This window comes from Vigna angularis, chromosome 10, assembly GCF_016808095.1.
Source record: "Vigna angularis cultivar LongXiaoDou No.4 chromosome 10, ASM1680809v1, whole genome shotgun sequence".
Classification (NCBI taxonomy): Eukaryota; Viridiplantae; Streptophyta; class Magnoliopsida; order Fabales; family Fabaceae; genus Vigna; species Vigna angularis.
The window spans coordinates 15,348,458-15,369,550 of NC_068979.1; the positions used below are offsets into that span (position 1 = coordinate 15,348,458).

At 39.5% G+C, this 21,093-nt stretch overlaps 1 protein-coding gene and 1 non-coding gene across 2 annotated transcripts; one reads left to right on the forward strand and one right to left on the reverse strand.

Annotated features, from left to right (window-relative positions):
- The first annotated feature begins 5,093 nt into the window (after positions 1–5,093).
- Positions 5,094–9,662, forward strand: LOC108320155 (uncharacterized). The gene is made up of 3 exons (XM_052869996.1): positions 5,094–6,392; positions 6,902–9,074; positions 9,150–9,662. The coding sequence occupies exons 1-3, from the start codon at positions 5,137–5,139 to the stop codon at positions 9,660–9,662; spliced, it is 3,942 nt and encodes a 1,313-aa protein (XP_052725956.1). The 5' UTR covers positions 5,094–5,136.
- LOC128194567 (small nucleolar RNA R71) lies at positions 5,748–5,855 on the reverse strand. The gene has a single exon (XR_008245942.1). It is a non-coding gene; the product is annotated as a small nucleolar RNA R71 (small nucleolar RNA).
- Positions 9,663–21,093: the final 11,431 nt, after the last annotated feature.

Sequence of the window (21,093 nt, forward strand, 5' to 3'; positions counted from 1 at the left end):
CTTGGTTGAATATATTGTTTGCTTGAATATATTGCATGTTGCATATGTAATTATTTGTTTGCTTGAATATATATTGTTGTTGTGATTTAGCCTTAGTTTCCCGTTTGAGATTCAATACAAAAATTATTTACTATCTCCAGATTTTTTGAACAAATGTACTTTTTACAAATGAAAATAGAGGAGATGGTAATAATAATTTACAAGTATTGAATCTTGAATTGTCTGGTTGGACAGTTTAAGAAGAGTAATAACTTTTTCATAGTTTATTATAACATATCAATTTTAATATACATGTCTTAAATTTCATGAAATTTTACCGTTGTGTTTTGTATTGATCTTCGGGTGCATATTTGATTGTGATTTATAATCACTTTCATTTCGTGTAACTTGAAGACCAATGCGAAATACTGGCAAAATTTCGTGAAATTTAAGATATGTTGTTTAAAATTGATATGTTTAATAAACTAAAAAAAGTGAATCTTCTTGAATGGGATAGGGTCACACCTTGAATACAAACACGATCAAAGTGATCATTCAAGATTATTGAAATTGTGTAAACAATTTCAGTAAACATGCGTACGGATAGAGGGTGGATTAATTTACCACGCATCAGCACTAAGTACGAGAGACGGGTAGAAGAATTTATAGAGTTTGTGCAACGTAATGCGAATACAAGTGGTGATGATGAAGTCAAGTTTAGATGTCCCTGTGTGAACTGTTTGAATGGGAGGAAGTTGAACGCAACTGATATTAGGGAACATCTTATATGTGATGGTTTCATACAAAGTTATACAACATGAATATGACACGGCGAATTAACAGACTTTCCAACTGTCTCTCCAACTGAAAATGTTTATGATTCCACAATGGATATGGAAGATCAAGCAGAAGAAGACAACTTAGAGGACATGATCCGCGATGTTGGCGCAGAAGCTTTTGCCCAAGCGCATGTGTATGAAACGATGTCCACTAATGCGGAGACTCCTTTGTATGCGGGTTCAACTAAGTTCACACGGTTGTCAGCGGTGTTAAGGCTCATGAATTTAAAGGCGAGCAATGGATGGAGTGATAAGAGTTTTACAGAATTGTAGTCGTTGTTGAATGAAATGCTGTCAGATGGAAATACGTTACCCAATCGTAATTATGATGCAAAAAAAATTCTTTGGCCGATGGGTATGGAATATAAATGGATACATGCATGTCCGAATGATTGCATATTATATAGGAATGAGAATGAAGTTTTGATAAAGTGTCCAAAATGTGGGTTATCACGATACAAGTCAAAAAACAACGGTGAAGATGGTGGTCACACAGAAAAGAATGGTTCTGCTTTGAAAGTAGTTTGGTACCTTCCACTAGTTGCCAGACTTAAGCGTTTGTTCGCGAATCCCAAAGACGCTAAAAACCTAAGATGGCATGCAGATGAGAGAACAACTGATGGGCTGCTTCGACATCCAGCTGATTCAGAGCAATGGAAAATTATTGATCAAGAATTCCCCCAATTTGGTGAAGAATGTAGAAATCTTAAGTTTGGCTTAGCTACTGATGGAATGAATCCATTTGGTAATTTAAGTACCAATCACAGTTGTTGGCCCGTTATACTGATAATTTACAACTTATCTCCTGGATTGTGCATGAAAAGAAAGTACATGATGTTGTCAATGTTGATATTTGGTCCAAAGCAGCCTGGAAATGACATCGATGTTTATCTAAGGCCACTAGTTGAAGACTTGAAGTTGTTGTGGGTTGATGGGGTTGAAGTATTTGATGCCTTTGCGTCAGAAACTTTCATGATGCATGCCATGTTATTTTCCACCATTAATGACTTCCCAGCTTACGGTAATTTGTCGGGGTATAGTGTGAAGGGTCATAAAGCATGTCCTATATGTGAAGAAAACATTGTAGCTCAAAAATTAAAACACGGAAGGAAGACAGTATATATGCGTCATCGGCGATTTTTACAATCTAATCATCCATATCGAAGGTTAAAGAAAGCATTCAATGGAGAACAAGAGAAAGACAATGCACCCATTCCACTTACTGGACTTGAAGTTGCTGAGAAAGTTAATAGAGTACATCATATATTTGGGAAAACGTCGAAGAAGTCTTCTGTAACGACCCCTTGGAAGAAGAAATCAATATTCTTTGATCTTCCATATTGGTCAAAGTTAGATGTTAGACATTGCATAGATGTCATGTATGTTGAGAAAAATGTTTGTGATAGCTTGATTGGTACACTACTAAACATCTAGGGAAAAACAAAAGATGGAGTGAATGCGCGTTTGGATTTGGTTGACATGAAGATCCGAGAAGAGTTGGCACCAAGAAAGATTGGTAAACGTACTTATTTGCCCCCTGCATGTTACACAATGTCCAGACAAGAGAAGATAAGTTTTTGTCTTTGTTTAAAGAGTATCAAGGTACCACAAGGATACTCTTCAAATATCAAGAACTTAGTGTCACTACAGGATTTAAAGCTTGTTGGACTGAAGTCTCATGATTGCCACGACTTAATGCAACAGTTGTTACCAGTGGCAATTCGTGGAAGTTTGCCCAAAAAAGTTAGGCAGACCATAACTCGATTGTGCTCATTTTTCTCGTCAATTTGTAGTAAAGTCATTGATCCTACAAAGTTAGATGAACTTCAAAGCGAAATTATCATCATCTTGTGTCAGCTAGAAATGTTTTTCCCTCCATCCTTTTTTGACATCATGGTGCATTTATTTGTTCATTTGGTTAGAGAAATAAAGTTGTGTGGACGAGTATACTTAAGATGGATGTACCCTATTGAGCGTTATATGAAGATTTTGAAAGGGTACGTCAAAAATCAATATCGTCCAGAAGGTTCAATGATTGAAAGATATATTGCCGAAGAAAGTATTGAGTTTTGCTCTGAGTATATGACTAAAGCAAATCCGATAGGAGTCCCTCGGACATCATGGTTGAATAGATATTCTACAAGTAAAAGTGATGAGTCGTTATTTCTTGAATTATATTTAGTTTATTGCACTTAAATAAACCAGGGAATTGTGTTTAATTGTCTGTTATTTCCCCGTTTTCCGAATTCTGCTTAATTTGGTCAGAAATTTATAATTGTGCTAATTTGGGTTTTCTGAGCTGATTAAATGCATTTTGGATTACAGGAAGAATTTTGGAGATACATTTTGGGACATCAGGAAGAATGCAATTAAATTCAAGACTCTCCACACAGACATTTTAGAATTAATTAAATTGTAATTCAGTAGTTTAGAATTTTTGAATCAACTCTTACATTTTGGATCAATTTTTGGTAAACTAGATTAGACCCAAAATTAGAGGTTAGTGACTTGGGCACTAGGGTTTTATTGTGTGGACCCCACCCCTATTAAAGAGAGGACACATGGCCTAGGTTAGGCGCCAATTGTTACATTTCCTCTCGGCTTGTGTTCTTAGGAGGGGAGAAGGATGTTTACGCGATTTTTCATGATGAATGAGAGAAAAAGCTTCACTTTTCTATTTTGCTGATTATACATGGCCTTTTTATTTATTTGGTTCAAACAATTTTTATTTTGAAGAACGTTCACAGCCGCTACTGGCCACTTGCCATTTTGACTCTCTCGGTCCTTGGTTTAGAGGCCATTTATTTTTGGATTTTTGAACTTTACTTTTGGCTGAATGTTGTTCTTGAACGGAAGAAATGAAGAGCTGACGGGTTAGTGATGATGGGATGGAAGATGTATGTTTAAGCACACGGAGATTGAGAGTGGAGACTTGGAGCACGTAGCATCCAGCATGTCACGGGAACGGCCTAGAGGAAAGAGTACACGCCGCCACCCACCTTTTGGATTCACTTTATTGTGCTGTTAGAGGTTGAAGCAAAATGACTCATTTCATTTCTGGTTCTACTGTCCAAGAATTTATTGTTTTCTTTCTAAGTGTTGTTCGGTGATGATTCATGAGGAATGTTTGTTTAATTTTTCATTGAATGAAAAGTGCATTTTACTTTAGTTGGAAGCTGTGCACACTGTTACGGCTGCTGGAAGGAAGTAGCCTTGCTTTTATTTAATTCTCCCTTTCTTTCTTTAGAGAATAGTAGTAGAGTGATTAGATAGAGAAGCTGTCACGGTTTGGCATGGAGAAATGGTGTTGTTGTTGTCACGTGATTTAATTTGGATGGTGATTCAACATTTTGGAGTTTTCTTTCTTTCTTTTAAGTTGTGCTGGACGGGAATGGATGAGAGAGGAGAGACATTGATTTATTTATGTGGAGAATGCAGCTGCCATGTGGAGAAGAATCCACTTTAGAAAGCAAAAGTGGATGGGTTGTTGGTGATTCACATGAAAGAAGAAGAAGTGGCCCACTTGTTGCATTTCTTTTAATTCTTTAAGAATGAAGATTAAATAGGAGTAGTAGTTGTAATTTAAGAGAAGGTGTCACGACCAAAGAGGAATAAAGGGAAGCATTTCAATTATTTCAATTTTCTTTCAATGGAATGGAAGAGTCACGGCAAAGGCCATAATTTTTTTAGAAGCAATTGAAAATTTCAATTTCTTTTGATAGATGAATGGGTCACGCTAGAGAAGTTTTATTTTCTTTTATTTCTTTTGCCTTAAAATATTTTATATTATATGTTGAATTGATTTTCTTCTTTTTGGTGGTGAATGTGTAGGATAGATGACAATATTTTGCATTTAATGTTTTAGTGTAATCGTTGCATTTTTACAGCTTGAATTGTGTTTGGATATTTATTTGTTGTAGTTTTCATTTTAATGTTTTTATTTATATTCGGTTGTGTTTAATTTTATTTTTTTTTTAGTTCAATTGTATTCACAAACCTTTAACAAAACCCCCCCTCTAATGTGTTTGGCCTATTACTCGAACCACATTTGGTCCTTGAGAGACGACCTAGGAGTCACTTCCTAGTGCTATACTGCATTCTTTTATGCAATCAATTTTTGTGTGAGGTACGACCCTCTCAACAAAATGGTGCCGTTGCCAGGGACCAACGGTTCGGTCTTAGGTCTTTTGTTGTGTTAGTGTGTGTTGTGTTTTGTCTTGTATGTTTGAGTATGTGTGATTTGTTTGCTTAGGTTGTTTTGTGTGTTCGAAATTTTTGTGCTATCATTTCATGATTTTAGGGTGTTGTGACTTAGTGCATGACTAGGGGAAATCCTGGGCCTATACCACCCTTTGATCCTGAGATTGATAGAACTTTTCATAGGTTAGCTAGGCATTCTAGAAATTTATCTTTAGAGTCTGTTTTTGAGTCTGTTCCATTGGATACTATGCATCCCATTGCTGAGTACTTTGTGCATACTGCATCTACTGCATCTGTTGCATCTGCACTTGATTTTGATTTTGATTCTGTTGTTTTTCACACTGAGAACAATATGGCACAACCTCCACCTCGTGAGAGGACTTTTAGGGAGATGGCTGCACCTGATTTCGATATTGAAAGCTTGTGCATCCAATATCCTGATGAGGACGTTCCATTTGTTCTCAAGACTGGACTGATCCATTTGTTGCCCAAGTTTCATGGTCTTGTAGGTGAGAGTCCTCATAAGCATTTGAAGGAATTCCACATTGTCTGTTCCAGTATGAAACCACATGATGTTCTTGAAGAGCACATCTTCTTGAAAGCATTCCCTCATTCATTGGAAAATGTTGCTAAGGATTGGTTGTATGGTTTGGCGCCTAGATCCGTCACTAGCTGGGATGATTTGAAGAGGCTGTTCTTGGATAAATTTTTCCCAGCATCCCGGACCACAACTATCAGAAAAGACATAACTGGGATTAGGCAGCTTGGTGGAGAGAACTTGTATGAGTATTGGGAGAGATTCAAGACACTTTGTGCTAGCTGTCCCCACCATCAGATACCTGAACAACTCCTTATCCAGTATTTCTATGAGGGTTTGAACAACATGGATCGGGGTATGATTGATGCTGCCAGTGGTGGAGCTCTTGGAGACACCACACCTATTGAGGCCAGGCAATTGATTGAGAAGATGGCCTCCAACTCCCAGCAGTTTAGCACCAGGAATGATGCCATTGTGGTGAGGGGCGTACATGATGTTGTTGCCCAGTCTTTATCAGCTGTTGAAAGTAAGTTGGAAGGCAAGATTGACTCTCTTGCGAAGTTGGTGACACAGTTGACTACCAACCACAGATCTGTAGCTCCATCTGCATATGTTGCACGACTATGTGTTATTTGTCCTTCTAGTGACCACTATACAGATGCATGTCCTTCTTTGCAGCACCCTACTGCCTCTGATGCGCCTCAGGCTTATGCTACGAACATCTACAACAATAGGCAGCCACAACAGCAAAATCATGACTTGACCAGCAACAGCTACAACCCAGGGTGGAGGAATCACCCCAATCTTAGATGGAACAATGCGCCACAGCATCAACAGTAGGCGCCACCTTTCCAGAATGCTGGAGCACCTAACAGATATGTGCCTCCACCTATGCAACAACACCAGAGGCAACAACAACAACAGCAGCAAGAGGCACCTGCCCAACCAGCTGCCCAACCTTCCACTTCGTCGGAACCTTCATTGGAAGAGTTAGTGAGATAGATGACTATGCAAAACCTGCAGTTTCAGAAAGATAACATGCAATTTCAGCAGGAGACTAAAGCTTCCATACAGAGTCTCACTAACCAGATGGGTCAGATGGCTACTCAGATAAACCAGGCGTAGTCTCAGAATTCTGATAAGTTACCATCCCAGACTGTGCAGAATCCAAGGAATGTGAGTGTCATAACCCTCAGATCAGGGAAGCATATTGTTGTGCCTTCAGAGCCCGCTTCTACACCTACACCCATGCCTGCCACTTGTCCTAGAGAGGACGACCATGACGGTCCACGCAGGGCATTTGAGGAGGGTGGATCTTCTTCTCCAGCCGGTGGTTCTTCTTCAGGTGGATCTTCTCCCTTTTCCACCACCACCGCTGTCGCACCTTCTCCATTGTTTGCCGACCTATCCCTCTTCCATTCCCTTCACGGGCACTTCCTAGCAAAATGATGGAAGAGGTGGATAGGGAAATTCTGGAGACCTTCAGAAAGGTAGAGGTGAACATACCTCTACTCGATGCCATCAAGCAGATACCGAAGTATGCCAAATTCTTGAAGGAGCTGTGCACACACAAGAGGAAGATGAAGGGCAATGAGAGGATTATCATGGGAAGGAATGTATCTGCACTTATTGGTAAGTCGGTCCCGCACATTCCAGAAAAGTGCAAGGACCCAGGTATATTTTACATTCCTTGTGTGATTGGAAACAATAAATTTGAGAATGCCATGCTTGATTTGGGTGCTTCTGTTAATGTCATGCCTTTGTCTATATATGCATCTTTGTCTCTTGGTCCTTTGCAAACCACGGGTGTGGTCATTCAGTTGGCCAATAGGAGTGTTACCCACCCAACAGGTTTCATAGAGGATGTCTTGGTTAGGGTTGGTGAATTGATTTTTCCTGCTGACTTTTATGTTTTGGAAATGGAGGAGGGATTCTCTCATGGATCCTTTCCCATTATCTTAGGCAGGCCATTCTTGAAAACTGCCCGAACTAAGATTGATGTGTATGCTGGAACTTTGTCTATGGAATTTGCTGATATTGTTGTTCATTTTAATATCCTTGATGCAATGAAATTTCCAGCTGAGGACCATTCTCTGTTTAGGATCGATGCATTGGATGACATTATTGATGAATTTGTTGTTGACGACTTTCATTCTTTGCATGAGAAGAAGCATTCTTTTCTATCTTCTTTGCATTCATGCATTGAATCTGGATTCGAATCAGGATTTGAGAATGATGTTGATAATGTTGTGGATTTTGATGAGGATTGTGATGTGATGAGTGTTATGCCTTTACCTGTACACTCTTTAGAGTCAGAACGCATTAACCACGTTGTAGGAAGTACACTTGAATCTGACTTGCAAGCACCCACTCTTGAGCTGAAACAGCTTCCAGATAACCTCAAGTACGTGTACTTGGAGGATGATGAGAAGAAACCGGTGATCATTTCTACCTCCCTTGATTCTGTTCAAGAGGAGAAGTTGCTTGGTGTGCTGAGGAAGCACAAGAAGGCCATTGGTTGGAGTTTGGCTGACATACCTGGTATTAACCCATCCACATGCATGCATAGAATTCTTTTGGAAGATGGGGCAAAGCCAGTGAGACAACCACAAAGAAGGCAAAACTCTGTGATCATGGACGTCATCAAGAAGGAGGTGACCAAGCTTTTGCAAGTTGGGATCATCTACCCTATTTCAGACAGTCAGTGGGTGAGCCCCATCCATGTTGTGCCCAAGAAAACTGGCCTCACTGTGGTGAAGAATGAGAGGGATGAGCTTATCCCAGCTAGAGTGCAGAACAGCTGGAGAGTCTGCATTGACTATAGGAGGCTCAACCAAGCAACCAGGAAAGATCATTTCCCCCTTCCATTCATTGATCAGATGCTGGAGCGCCTGGCAGGTAAATCTCATTATTGTTTTCTTGATGGTTTTTCTGGTTACTTTCAAATAAATATTGCGCCTGAGGATCAAGAGAAAACCACATTCACCTTCCCCTTTGGCACTTTTGCCTATAGGAGGATGCCCTTTGGTCTATGCAACGCCCCTGGTACCTTCCAACGGTGCATGCTTAGCATTTTTAGCGACTTTCTTGAGAGTTGCATAGAGGTGTTTATGGATGATTTTACTGTGTATGGATCCTCTTTTGATGCATGTTTAGACAGTCTGGAAAAAGTTTTGAAAAGATGCATAGAAACAAACCTTGTTCTCAATTTTGAGAAATGTCACTTCATGGTTGAACAAGGTTTGGTTCTAGGGCATATCATTTCTGATAAGGGGATAGAGGTAGACCCTGCTAAGATATCTGTGATTTCACAGTTGCCTTACCCCTCTTGCGTGCGAGATGTGCGATCTTTCCTTGGACATGCAGGTTTCTACAGGCGCTTCATCAAAGATTTCAGCAAGAAGGCACTCCCTTTGTCCAGACTACTGCAGAAGGATATTGACTTTGCTTTTGATGACAGATGCAAGCAGGCGTTTGATTGCCTGAAGGAAGCTTTGACCACCACCCCTATCATTCAGGCACCGGATTGGACAGCCCCATTTGAGCTCATGTGTGATGCGTCTAATTATGCATTGGGGGCTGTCTTGACATAGAAAATTGACAAGCTGCGGCGAGTGATCTACTATGCTTCACGCACTTTGAATGCTGCCCAAGCAAATTATACCACCACTGAAAAAGAGTTATTGGCAATTGTTTTTGCCCTTGATAAGTTTAGGTCATATTTGCTTGGATCACCTGTTATTGTGTATACTGACCATGCAGCTCTAAAGTTTTTGTTGAAAAAGGCTGAGTCAAAGCCTAGATTGATCAGGTGGATGCTACTGCTCCAGGAGTTTGACTTGCAGATTAAAGACCGGAGTGGAGCACAAAATTTGGTTGCAGACCACCTCAGCCGGTTTGAGAGAGCTGGGAATGAAGCTGATGTGTTGCCCATCCAGGATGACTTTCCTGATGAGAGTTTGTTGATGATTTCTTATTCTCACCCCACTCCTGGGTTTGCACACATTGTAAATTATTTGGTTGCTTCTGTTTTTCCTCCCTTAGCATCACGTGCTCAGATTGCTAAAATTAAGAGTGATGCTAAGTATTATGTTTGGGATGACTGATAACAGTTGAAAAACTGTTATTTTCATGCTTAAAATTGATACTAAAAGCAACCTTTAGACTTAGAAACTAGCTTGAAATCATACTTTTATCCATATTTTCAGAAATAAGAGAGCTGGACAGGTTTATGCTTGATTTCAGTGTTTTTGTGCAGGTTTTAAGGTGAATTTAGTGAAAGAAGTGAAGAAGGAGAGAGATAGAATCAGAAAAGGAATCGAAGAGTGCAAAAAGAAGAAGTCGAAGTCACCGCTCAGCGGCATTTTACCGCTGAGCGGCACTCAAGAGGTTGCGGGAGGTCCGCTGAGGGGCAAAATGGCCGCTGAGGGGAGAAAACGAGACGCGCAATCACCACTGAGCGGTATTTTACCGCTGAGCGGCACTTTAATGGGCTTGGGCTTGACTTTTTGTAATTTACGAATGGTATTTAAGCTTTAGGGTTTCCTAGGGTTAGGCATCTTTGGCAGAAACGAGGCAAACACTCTCTCTTCCACCCCTTTTGAAGGAAGATCTTGGATGCTCAGGCTACCTCTTCACCTTTTTAGGGTTTATTCTTTCATACTTTCATTGTAATTCATCTAGGTTCACCATGAATATGGTGAACTAAACTTTGTATGTTTGTTGGGGAATCAATGTAATCTCTTGAAGCTCTCATATATGGAATTTATGCTTGCATCTTAATCTAAGATTTATGCTTTCTTTCATCATTAGTTAGGGTTTTTCCTCTTTGCTCAATGCTTGCATAGTTTAACTCATTCAATGCATGATTATTGGTTTTGTCGATACGGACACGTACGGGGAAGTCTAGATCCGGGGAATTTCTCCCAATATTATATTGGTTGTCGTTAAGCTCCTGCACTTATGAACTAATCATTAGGAATGCTAGGAATTGTATGAACTCGTGATTAGGGAGAAGCCATCTAGAATGGTACTTTAGAGAGTGGCATTAACAATGATGATTTGAATGTTGAATTCCTAAAATGTATGAGAGTGGATGAGATGAAATTGACCCCCAACAACATATTCATTCATATATTTCATTGAAAGTGTTTATCTTTTGTCTTTGCCATTGATCAAATTTCATGCATACATGTTTATTTTCGTCTTTTGCATAATATAATCCAAATATTTCGTTTGTAAGTCTTAGTTAATCAAGAAACCACACAACTAAACTAGGCCGTGAGTCCTTTGGGAAGAACGATACTTGGTCTTACCAAGTTTATTACTTGAACGATTCGGTCATACTTGCCGATTGTGAAACAAGTTTGTGACATCATATTTTGGTGCTTACAAATTTGTCCATCAATGACCCATATCTTTGGAAGTTGTGCAGTGACCAGGTTACTAGTAGATGCATTACGGACCATGAGATTGACTCGGTCCTGCAGTTTTGTCATGCCTCCTCACCTAGTGGTCATCTGGGGATACAGAGAACAGCTCGCAGGGTGCTTGACTGTGGTTTCTATTGGCCTTCCATCTTTAAAGATGCGGAGAGGATTTGCGGCACTTGTGAGCCTCACTCAAGCATGGATCAAAGCCAATTTTGGCAAGCTGCTGGACAATTTGAGAACCAACCACAACAACAATGGCAGCGAAAACCCTCTCTATCAGAAAGTTTGGAGGACACCCTTCAACGATTTTTGAAAAATTCCGACTCTACTCAGAAAAGCATTGAAGAATCATTTAAAAGGATGGAGATGCACTTTCGTTACATTAGTCAGAGATTGAATGATGAGGTTAATACTGAAGTTAACCTTAAGGAGGAAGGGCAAACCAATGTCACTGAAAGTGACAAGATTCTTGATGAGAAAAAAATAGAGGGAGATGCGGAAAAGAGAAAGAAGAGTTGAGTGAGAAAAATAAAGATGAAGAAAAAGAGAAAGAAGTGGTTGAGAGAGAAGAGAGAAAGAAAATTTGTGTGAAAATAAAGAAGTTAAGGAGAAAAAGAGAAGGGAAGAAAAAAATAAAAGAAAAGAAAAAGAGAAAATTTGGGGAGAGAAAGCATAAGAAAAAGAAGATGAGAGGAAAGAAGAAGGAATCATATGAAAAATCCCATCCTCATCTAAAGAAGAATCATAGGAAGGAAAAGAAATTTAAGTGCTTCAAGGAAATCTTCAAGAAATTGGAGATTAAAGTTCCTATGATTGAGACACTGCAACAGGTTCCTGGTTTGATCAAATTTCTGAAGAAGTTCAGTAGGAAGAAGAAAAAGAAGAAGGAACTTGAGCTTTACTGGGTCAAGCTAATGACGTTAAAAGAGCGCTTGCTGGGAGGCAACCCAGTGATTTAAAAACTTTTGATTTTAATTTGTTTTTGTACCTTTTAATTTGTGGACATTATTTTGTAAATATTTTGTTGGACATAGCATCTACTGAAGGATGCTAGTTGGATATAGCATCTACTGAAGGATGCTAAGTGTGTAACACCTACTGATGGGTGTTGGTGAGAAAATTTTGCACCTACTGATGGGTGTTGGTAAGTATTGTAACACCTACTGATGGGTGTTGGTGGATTTTGGGTCAGGCTCGTGACGTTAAACAAGCGCTACCTGGGAGGCAACCCAGTTGATTGATTGTTTCTGTTTGTTTATTTTAGTTAGGATTTGCATAAGCATTTTTAACATTGAATTGCAGGGAACCCATGAGGGGCATGTAGGGAAGACACGTAGGTTAAGAAAAGAAGGAGAGGAGCACATCACGAAAGTGCCGCTGAGCGGTATTTTACCGCTGAGCGGTACTCTCGCAGATTAGGCTTTAGTTCCCCTTAGCGGGACCCGAGCCCATTAGGGTATTTTTAAACCCTAAGCTGCGCAAAGTCTTATACTTTCTGGCTTTTCTCTGCACAAACACTTCCACACATCTTCTCCTAGGTTTTCCACATCTTTTCACTCTTACCTCTTAAGAAAAAAATCTCTTCCACTCACTTTTTCACTAGTGTGCCATCAAAGTTTGGGGTTGGAAGAGAGCATTCTAGCTTGGAAGCATTCTCATTGCATCTAGCATCTCCACCCAAGTAAGTAAAATGCATTTTGTTCATTCTAGGGTTCTTGAATTTCAATGTGATTGTCAAAACATGAATATTTAGGGGTTTTGATTTCTATGCATGATTTGATGATATATTTGATGTTTGAACCGATTAAACTGCATGATCATGAACTGGAAAACTGAAAATTGCATTTGGGTGGAGTTAGGACAGCTTTAAAATGGTTTTTCAAAAATCTGCAGAGTTACCGCTGAGGGGTAATCTGCCGTTGAGCGGCACTCTGCCAGATTTGGTTTTTCTGAGTTTTTGTGTGATGGACTGTGGCACTGGTGGCGCTGAGGGGAAATTCTGGCCCTCAGCGGTGGTTTAGCTTCGAAAGGAGTTGTGTTCTTTGTTTTACTAATGATTAACATCATGTTCTGTGGTTTTGTTTGTGTTTTGAATGTAGGAATGGCATCTTCATCAGGAAAAAGATTGAAAACCATGGCAACCAAGAGAAAGGAAAAGGAACCAGAGCAACTCCATTCTGGCAGGTTCCTCTCTAGGAAACATGAGAAGCACTTTAGGGTGGTTCAGGACAAGAGACTTCTGATGGAGAGAAAAGTTGGAATGATACCTAACTTTGCTCCTCAATTTGGAGAGCAAGTGTTAGGGAATGATTGGGGAAAGCTAGCCACTTATCCTGCACCTGCCAACATAGCTGTGGTGAAGGAATTTTACGCCAATGCAAAGAAAATTGGTGATTATCCAGCTGAGAATTATTTGGGCTATGTCAGAGGCCATGCTATCAGGTGCTGATTTTGAGGATGTGGAGAGAGTGTTGTGTATACCTAGAGGACACTTCCAAAGGAATAGATCTGGCTCAGTGGTTAACATTAGGAGGATAGATTTGAATCCTCTTGCAAAATATTGGATGGCATTTTCTCATGCCAACATTCAGCCATGTTCACATGTGTCAGATATTACTCTCAGCAGGGCACTATTCATCTACTGTGCTATCAGAAATTTGAATGTTAATATTGGACAGGTGATAGCTGATGAAATTAGTGTATGTGCTAACACCTCAAACAACAAAGCACCACTAGGACATCCTTCTTTGATTACTCACCTTTGCAAGCTAGCTGGGGTGGATACTTCTGTTCCACCATTTGAGAGGCCAAGAAAAGCTATTGATGAGGCCTATTATAAACAGTACTGTGGAGGTGAGGATGTAGCTCAGCCAGTTCCACCACGCCGTGCTCGTAGAGAGAGAGGGCCAGCACAGAGCCAGACATCTGCTGATACACATGAAGCAGAACCATTCCAGATGAGGGACATGTATATGTCTCTTATAGGTGCTCAGTTGCAGTCCATTCACAGAGGGCAGGTGGCCACTGCTGAGATGATAGTGGGGATGTATGATACACCTCCAGCCCAAAGATGGACTATGGATGAATTCCACAATGTAGTAGCTTGGCCAGAAGAACCAGTACATGGAGGAGGAGCTGGAGCAGCTGAAGCTTCAGCTAGAGATATGGAAGAAGATGAAGCTGAGGAGGAGGATGCATGTGATGATGATGAAGATGAGGAGGAAGAGGAAGATACAGAGGACAGCTCAGACTGATGAGGAGCTGAGATAGCATTTACTGATGAATGCTATCATATGATTATGCTTTTGTGGTTTAAGTTTTCTGAACTTATTTGTTTTTGTTTTTAGATTAGGTTTGATGTACTCTATTGAACACCTGGTTTGTTATGATGGTTTGCTATTAACTGTGATTGTGTGATAAGTACTGCTTGATGATGCTTATTGATTGATGTTGAGATAGATGTGCACATTAAAATGCTTATACAGGTGGTTCACAAGCTTTGTGAACAAATGCATGATATTATGATTGTGATTGTGAGATTAAGCAAGATGTGTATGTCAAATGTGAATGAGCTTATATGTGAGGTTTTGAGCTCCAGAGTTTTTGGTATGATTGAATGTTATTACTTTGAAAGCATGAATGATTTTGCCCAGGTTTTCTATGATTGAATCAATTGCTTGTTTTGCATCATGTGATCAAGGCCATTTGTTGGAACCCTTTTTATTGGCCAAATTCATAAAGTTAGCCTACTAAAAGAGAACACGTTGTGTTCTATCCTTTGAACCCTTAGCCTTGAACATACACTGAAAACCTTTGATTGAAAATCTTTACCTTGAGTTAAGTAGAAGATCTTGTATGGTATTGTTAAATGTTCAAGTTTGGGGTTGTTGGGAAAACATGAAAAGAAAAGCATTGAGCTAAGAGCTAAAAAAAATTAAGAATATGCAAAGAGAAAAGAAAAAGAAGTAAAGCTCAATGCAAATGCAAAGGTAAAAGAAAGTTGGGAATGAATAAGATGATTGTGTTGTTATGATTCTCTTAACTCAAGGATTTTGTGATCCAGAAAAACCAATTTTCTTGTTAGCCCAGCCACATTATAAGCCATTGAAAAGTCCTTGTGATGATGCATGCTTGTGAATGTTTTTGATTGTGGTAAAATGAAAGGCAAAGTTGATTCGTGTGACATTGTGATAATAGAGTGAAGGAGTGAAACACCTCACCTCTTATACACTTGTGTGTTGAGTGAAACACTTTACCTAGTGAGGAAATAGTCCATAAGCACATGAACATCCATGCTTAATTGATTGATCATTCATGAAAAATAGCATTTGTTGGAAATTAAATGACTTTGTGAACACTAAAGCATGTGCACATCTTGATTGAACTCTTGGTCATAAGTTTGAGTGAAGTTGTTATTTATCTTGAAAAAGAGGATTTTGGAATGAGTGAACCATCATATGAATTGGTTGGAGATTGAGTTATATTTTGTTTGCTTGAGGACAAGCAAAGTTCTAAGTTTGGGGTTGTGATAACAGTTGAAAAACTGTTATTTTCATGCTTAAAATTGATACTAAAAGCAACCTTTAGACTTAGAAACTAGCTTGAAATCATACTTTTATCCATATTTTCAGAAATAAGAGAGCTGGACAGGTTTATGCTTGATTTCAGTGTTTTTGTGCAGGTTTTAAGGTGAATTTAGTGAAAGAAGTGAAGAAGGAGAGAGATAGAATCAGAAAAGGAATCGAAGAGTGCAAAAAGAAGAAGTCGAAGTCACCGCTCAGCGGCATTTTACCGCTGAGCGGCACTCAAGAGGTTGCGGGAGGTCCGCTGAGGGGCAAAATGGCCGCTGAGGGGAGAAAACGAGACGCGCAATCATCGCTGAGCGGTATTTTACCGCTGAGCGGCACTTTAATGGGCTTGGGCTTGACTTTTTGTAATTTACGAATGGTATTTAAGCTTTAGGGTTTCCTAGGGTTAGGCATCTTTGGCAGAAACGAGGCAAACACTCTCTCTTCCACCCCTTTTGAAGGAAGATCTTGGATGCTCAGGCTACCTCTTCACCTTTTTAGGGTTTATTCTTTCATACTTTCATTGTAATTCATCTAGGTTCACCATGAATATGGTGAACTAAACTTTGTATGTTTGTTGGGGAATCAATGTAATCTCTTGAAGCTCTCATATATGGAATTTATGCTTGCATCTTAATCTAAGATTTATGCTTTCTTTCATCATTAGTTAGGGTTTTTCCTCTTTGCTCAATGCTTGCATAGTTTAACTCATTCAATGCATGATTATTGGTTTTGTCGATACGGACACGTACGGGGAAGTCTAGATCCGGGGAATTTCTCCCAATATTATATTGGTTGTCGTTAAGCTCCTGCACTTATGAACTAATCATTAGGAATGCTAGGAATTGTATGAACTCGTGATTAGGGAGAAGCCATCTAGAATGGTACTTTAGAGAGTGGCATTAACAATGATGATTTGAATGTTGAATTCCTAAAATGTATGAGAGTGGATGAGATGAAATTGACCCCCAACAACATATTCATTCATATATTTCATTGAAAGTGTTTATCTTTTGTCTTTGCCATTGATCAAATTTCATGCATACATGTTTATTTTCGTCTTTTGCATAATATAATCCAAATATTTCGTTTGTAAGTCTTAGTTAATCAAGAAACCACACAACTAAACTAGGCCGTGAGTCCTTTGGGAAGAACGATACTTGGTCTTACCAAGTTTATTACTTGAACGATTCGGTCATACTTGCCGATTGTGAAACAAGTTTGTGACATCATATTTTGGTGCTTACAAATTTGTCCATCAATGACCCATATCTTTGGAAGTTGTGCAGTGACCAGGTTACTAGTAGATGCATTACGGACCATGAGATTGACTCGGTCCTGCAGTTTTGTCATGCCTCCTCACCTAGTGGTCATCTGGGGATACAGAGAACAGCTCGCAGGGTGCTTGACTGTGGTTTCTATTGGCCTTCCATCTTTAAAGATGCGGAGAGGATTTGCGGCACTTGTGAGCCTTGTTAGAGAGCAGGAGGATCAATTTCACAGAGATAAGAGATGCGTCAACAACCTATGTTGTTCTGTGAGGTGTTTGATGTCTGGGGTGTAGATTTCATGGGTCCTTTTCCTGTTTCTTTTGGTTTCTCTTATATTCTCCTTGCTGTGGATTATGTTTCAAAATGGGTGGAAGCTAGAGCCACCAAGACTAATGATGCTCGGGTTGTTGTAGATTTTGTTAGATCTCACCTCTTTTGCAGGTTTGGAGTGCCTAGAGCAATTGTTAGTGATCAGGGAACCCATTTTTGCAACAGATCCATGCAAGCTTTGCTCAAGAAATATGGGGTGACGCACAGAGTTTCTACACCTTACCACCCCCAAACAAATGGGCAGGCTGAGATCTCCAACAGGGAGATTAAGAGGATTTTGGAGAAGATTGTCCAGCCCAACAGGAAAGATTGGAGTAATAGGTTGGACGATGCTCTTTGGGCCCATAGGACTGCCTAAAAAGCACCCATTGGGATGTCTCCCTAAAAAGCACCCATTGGGATGTCTTTGGAAAGGCATGTCATTTACCAGTTGAGATTGAGCATCGGGCATATTGGGCTGTGAAGACTTGCAACTTCTCCAATGACCAAGCTGGAGAGGAAAGGAAGTTGCAACTGAATGAATTGGATGAGATCCATGATAACTCGAAGTTCTACAAGGAAAGGACCAAGAGGTTCCATGATAGCTCCATTGTTAGAAAGGACTTCGAGGTTGGCCAACAGGTTTTGTTGTATAACTCTAGACTCGGCCTCATGGGTGGTAAGTTGAGATCAAAGTGGACTGGACCTTTTGTTATGACTAATGTTTATCCTTATGGTGCAGTAGAGATCCAAGGTCCATCTGCAGCTAAAAGCTTCAAGGTGAACGGGCATAGACTGAAGCCTTTCCTCAACAATCCTTCTTTGTCGGATGTAGTGGTGGAGGAGACGTCTTTGGTCCACCCCACCTACCCTCCCATCTGACTCAGGGAGTTTCTTTTCTCCTTCCCTCCTCACTTTTATTGCACTTTGTCGATATCTGATGACTGTTCTGATTGTTTGATTTGTTGATTGTGACACACTGAGGACATTGTGTCGTTTAAGTGTGGTCTATTAGGGGAGGTTGTTTCTTTGTTCATGTTTCAGTTTTTATGTAGTTTGTTGTGTCTTGTGTACTGTTTTGCATGCTTTTCGTGAATTCTGGATTGTGATTAGGTTGTCAGTTTTCCTTCACTTCATTGATACTCTGATTTGTTGGATTCCTTGCTTTTCTTTGCTTGGAAGATGATCATGATGTTTGAGAGTTGAATTGATGGTGACCATATTACCTGTGTGAGATTTGAGCCATCTGATGATCTTTCTTGTGTGATATGACTCATGATTGCTTGCACATATACCTTGGCTTGACTCGTTTCGATAGTTCTTGATGGATATGCATGTTTAGAAGTGATAAAGGCAATTTTGTTCTTAAGCCCCTCTAGCCAAATAAGCCTACCTTACGGTGATCCTTTGATAACCCCTTTTGAGCCTGTACTTTCCCCATTTCTTTGTTTTGAAGCTCATACACTAGCCCTAGGTGAAAAATCATGTTTAACTTAACCTTAGGGAATTTTGGAGCTTTGGAAGTGTTTTGGGAACAAGTGTGGTCTCCTTGGGGATTTTGATGAATTGGCTAGTTGGTTCCTCTTCTTGTTTTGTTTCGTAAATATGTTGTGTATCTTGTCTCTTACAGTTGTGTCCTAAACAGAGAGAAAAGAAAAGAGACAAGATGAAAAAAATACAGAAAAATGAGAAAAAAATAAAAAAAATTGTGAATAATGGAGTCAAGAAGAGGATGGAATTAGAGGTTGTGGGTGTGTTTGAATGTGTTTACACTTGTTTCCCATTGCTCCTCTGTTCCTTGTGGTTTGAAGCTTCTTATCCAAATATATCCTCCCTTGACCTTGGCCCCATTACAACCATGAAAAGACCTTTTGATTTGAACATGTGTATGTGCTTGAGTGTTGATATTAGAGGCTTGCCAAGTCTATTTGTGTTTACTTTCTTGAGTGCATTGAGTGACATTGATTTACCTTAAACACTTGAGAGAAACACTGATTGTGTGCATCTGTGAGGCTCTGTTGCTTTTGATTCATCTCTTGAACTGACTGACTGTTTTCCTTGTACTGAACTGTTTGGATGATTCTTTGAGTATCTGCTTTCATTGACTCAGTGTGGGATTCTGCCTATACCTTTTATTGTCCAGATTTTGTGAGAATTGTGCAACTGTGTTCCTGTTTTGGAGTCTTTGTTGTCTGTCTGTCGAGTCTGTGTCACCTCCCTGATGTTTGAGTAGCTCCCTGGTTTTCGTCTTGGTTTTGCCCAGGAGTGCAAAAGACTAAGTGTGGTCTATTTTGATGAGTCGTTATTTCTTGAATTATATTTAGTTTATTGCACTTAAATAAACCAGGGAATTGTGTTTAATTGTCTGTTATTTCCCCGTTTTTCGAATTCTGCTTAATTTGGTCGGAAATTTATAATTGTGCTAATTTGGGTTTTCTAAGCTGATTAAATGCATTTTGGACTACAGGAAGAATTTTGGAGATACATTTTGGGACATCAGGAAGAATGCAATTAAATTCAAGACTCTCCACACAGACATTTTAGAATTAATTAAATTGTAATTCAGTAGTTTAGAATTTTTGAATCAACTCTTACATTTTGGATCAATTTTTGGTAAACTAGATTAGACCCAAAATTAGAGGTTAGTGACTTGGGCCCTAGGGTTTTATTGTGTGGACCCCACCCCTATTAAAGAGAGGACACACGGCCTAGGTTAGCCGCCAGTTGTTACATTTCCTCTCGGCTTGTGTTCTTAGGAGGGGAGAAGGATGTTTACGCGATTTTTCATGATGAATGAGAGAAAAAGCTTCACTTTTCTATTTTGCTGATTATACATGGCCTTTTTATTTATTTGGTTCAAACAATTTTTATTTTGAAGAACATTCACAGCCGCTACTGGCCACTTGCCATTTTGACTCTCTCGGTCCTTGGTTTAGAGGCCATTTATTTTTGGATTTTTGAACTTTACTTTTGGCTGAATGCTATTCTTGAACGGAAGAAATGAAGAGCTGACGGGTTAGTGATGATGAGATGGAAGAAGTATGTTTAAGCACACGGAGATTGAGAGTGGAGACTTGGAGCACGTAGCATCCAGCGTGTCACGGGAACGGCCTGGAGGAAAGAGTACATGCCGCCACCCACCTTTTGGATTCACTTTATTAGAGGTTGAAGCAAAATGACTCATTTCATTTCTGGTTCTACTGTCCAAGCATATATTGTTTTCTTTCTAAGTGTTGTTCGGTGATGATTCATGAGGAATGTTTGTTTAATTTTTCATTGAATGAAAAGTGCATTTTAATTTAGTTGGAAGCTGTGCACACTGTTACGGCTGCTGGAAGGAAGTAGCCTTGCTTTTATTTAATTCTCCCTTTCTTTCTTTAGAGAATAGTAGTAGAGTGATTAGATAGAGAAGCTGTCACGGTTTGGCATGGAGAAATGGTGTTGCTGCTGTCACGTGATTTAATTTGGATGGTGATTCAACATTTTGGAGTTTTCTTTCTTTCTTTTAAGTTGTGCTAGACGGGAATGGATGAGAGAGGAGAGTCATTGATTTATTTATGTGGAGAATGTAGCTGCCATGTGGAGAAGAATCCACTTTAGAAAGCAAAAGTGGATGGGTTGTTGGTGATTCACATGAAAGAAGAAGAAGTGGCCCACTTGTTGCATTTCTTTTAATTCTTTAAGAATGAAGATTAAATAGGAGTAGTAGTTGTAATTTAAGAGAAGGTGTCACGGCCAAAGAGGAATAAAGGGAAGCATTTCAATTATTTCAATTTTCTTTGAATGGAATGGAAGAGTCACGACAAAGGCCATAATTTTTTTAGAAGCAATTGCAAATTTCAATTTCTTTTGATAGATGAATGGGTCACGCTAGAGAAGTTTTATTTTCTTTTATTTCTTTTGCCTTAAAATATTTTATATTATATGTTGAATTGATTTTCTTCTTTTTGGTGGTGA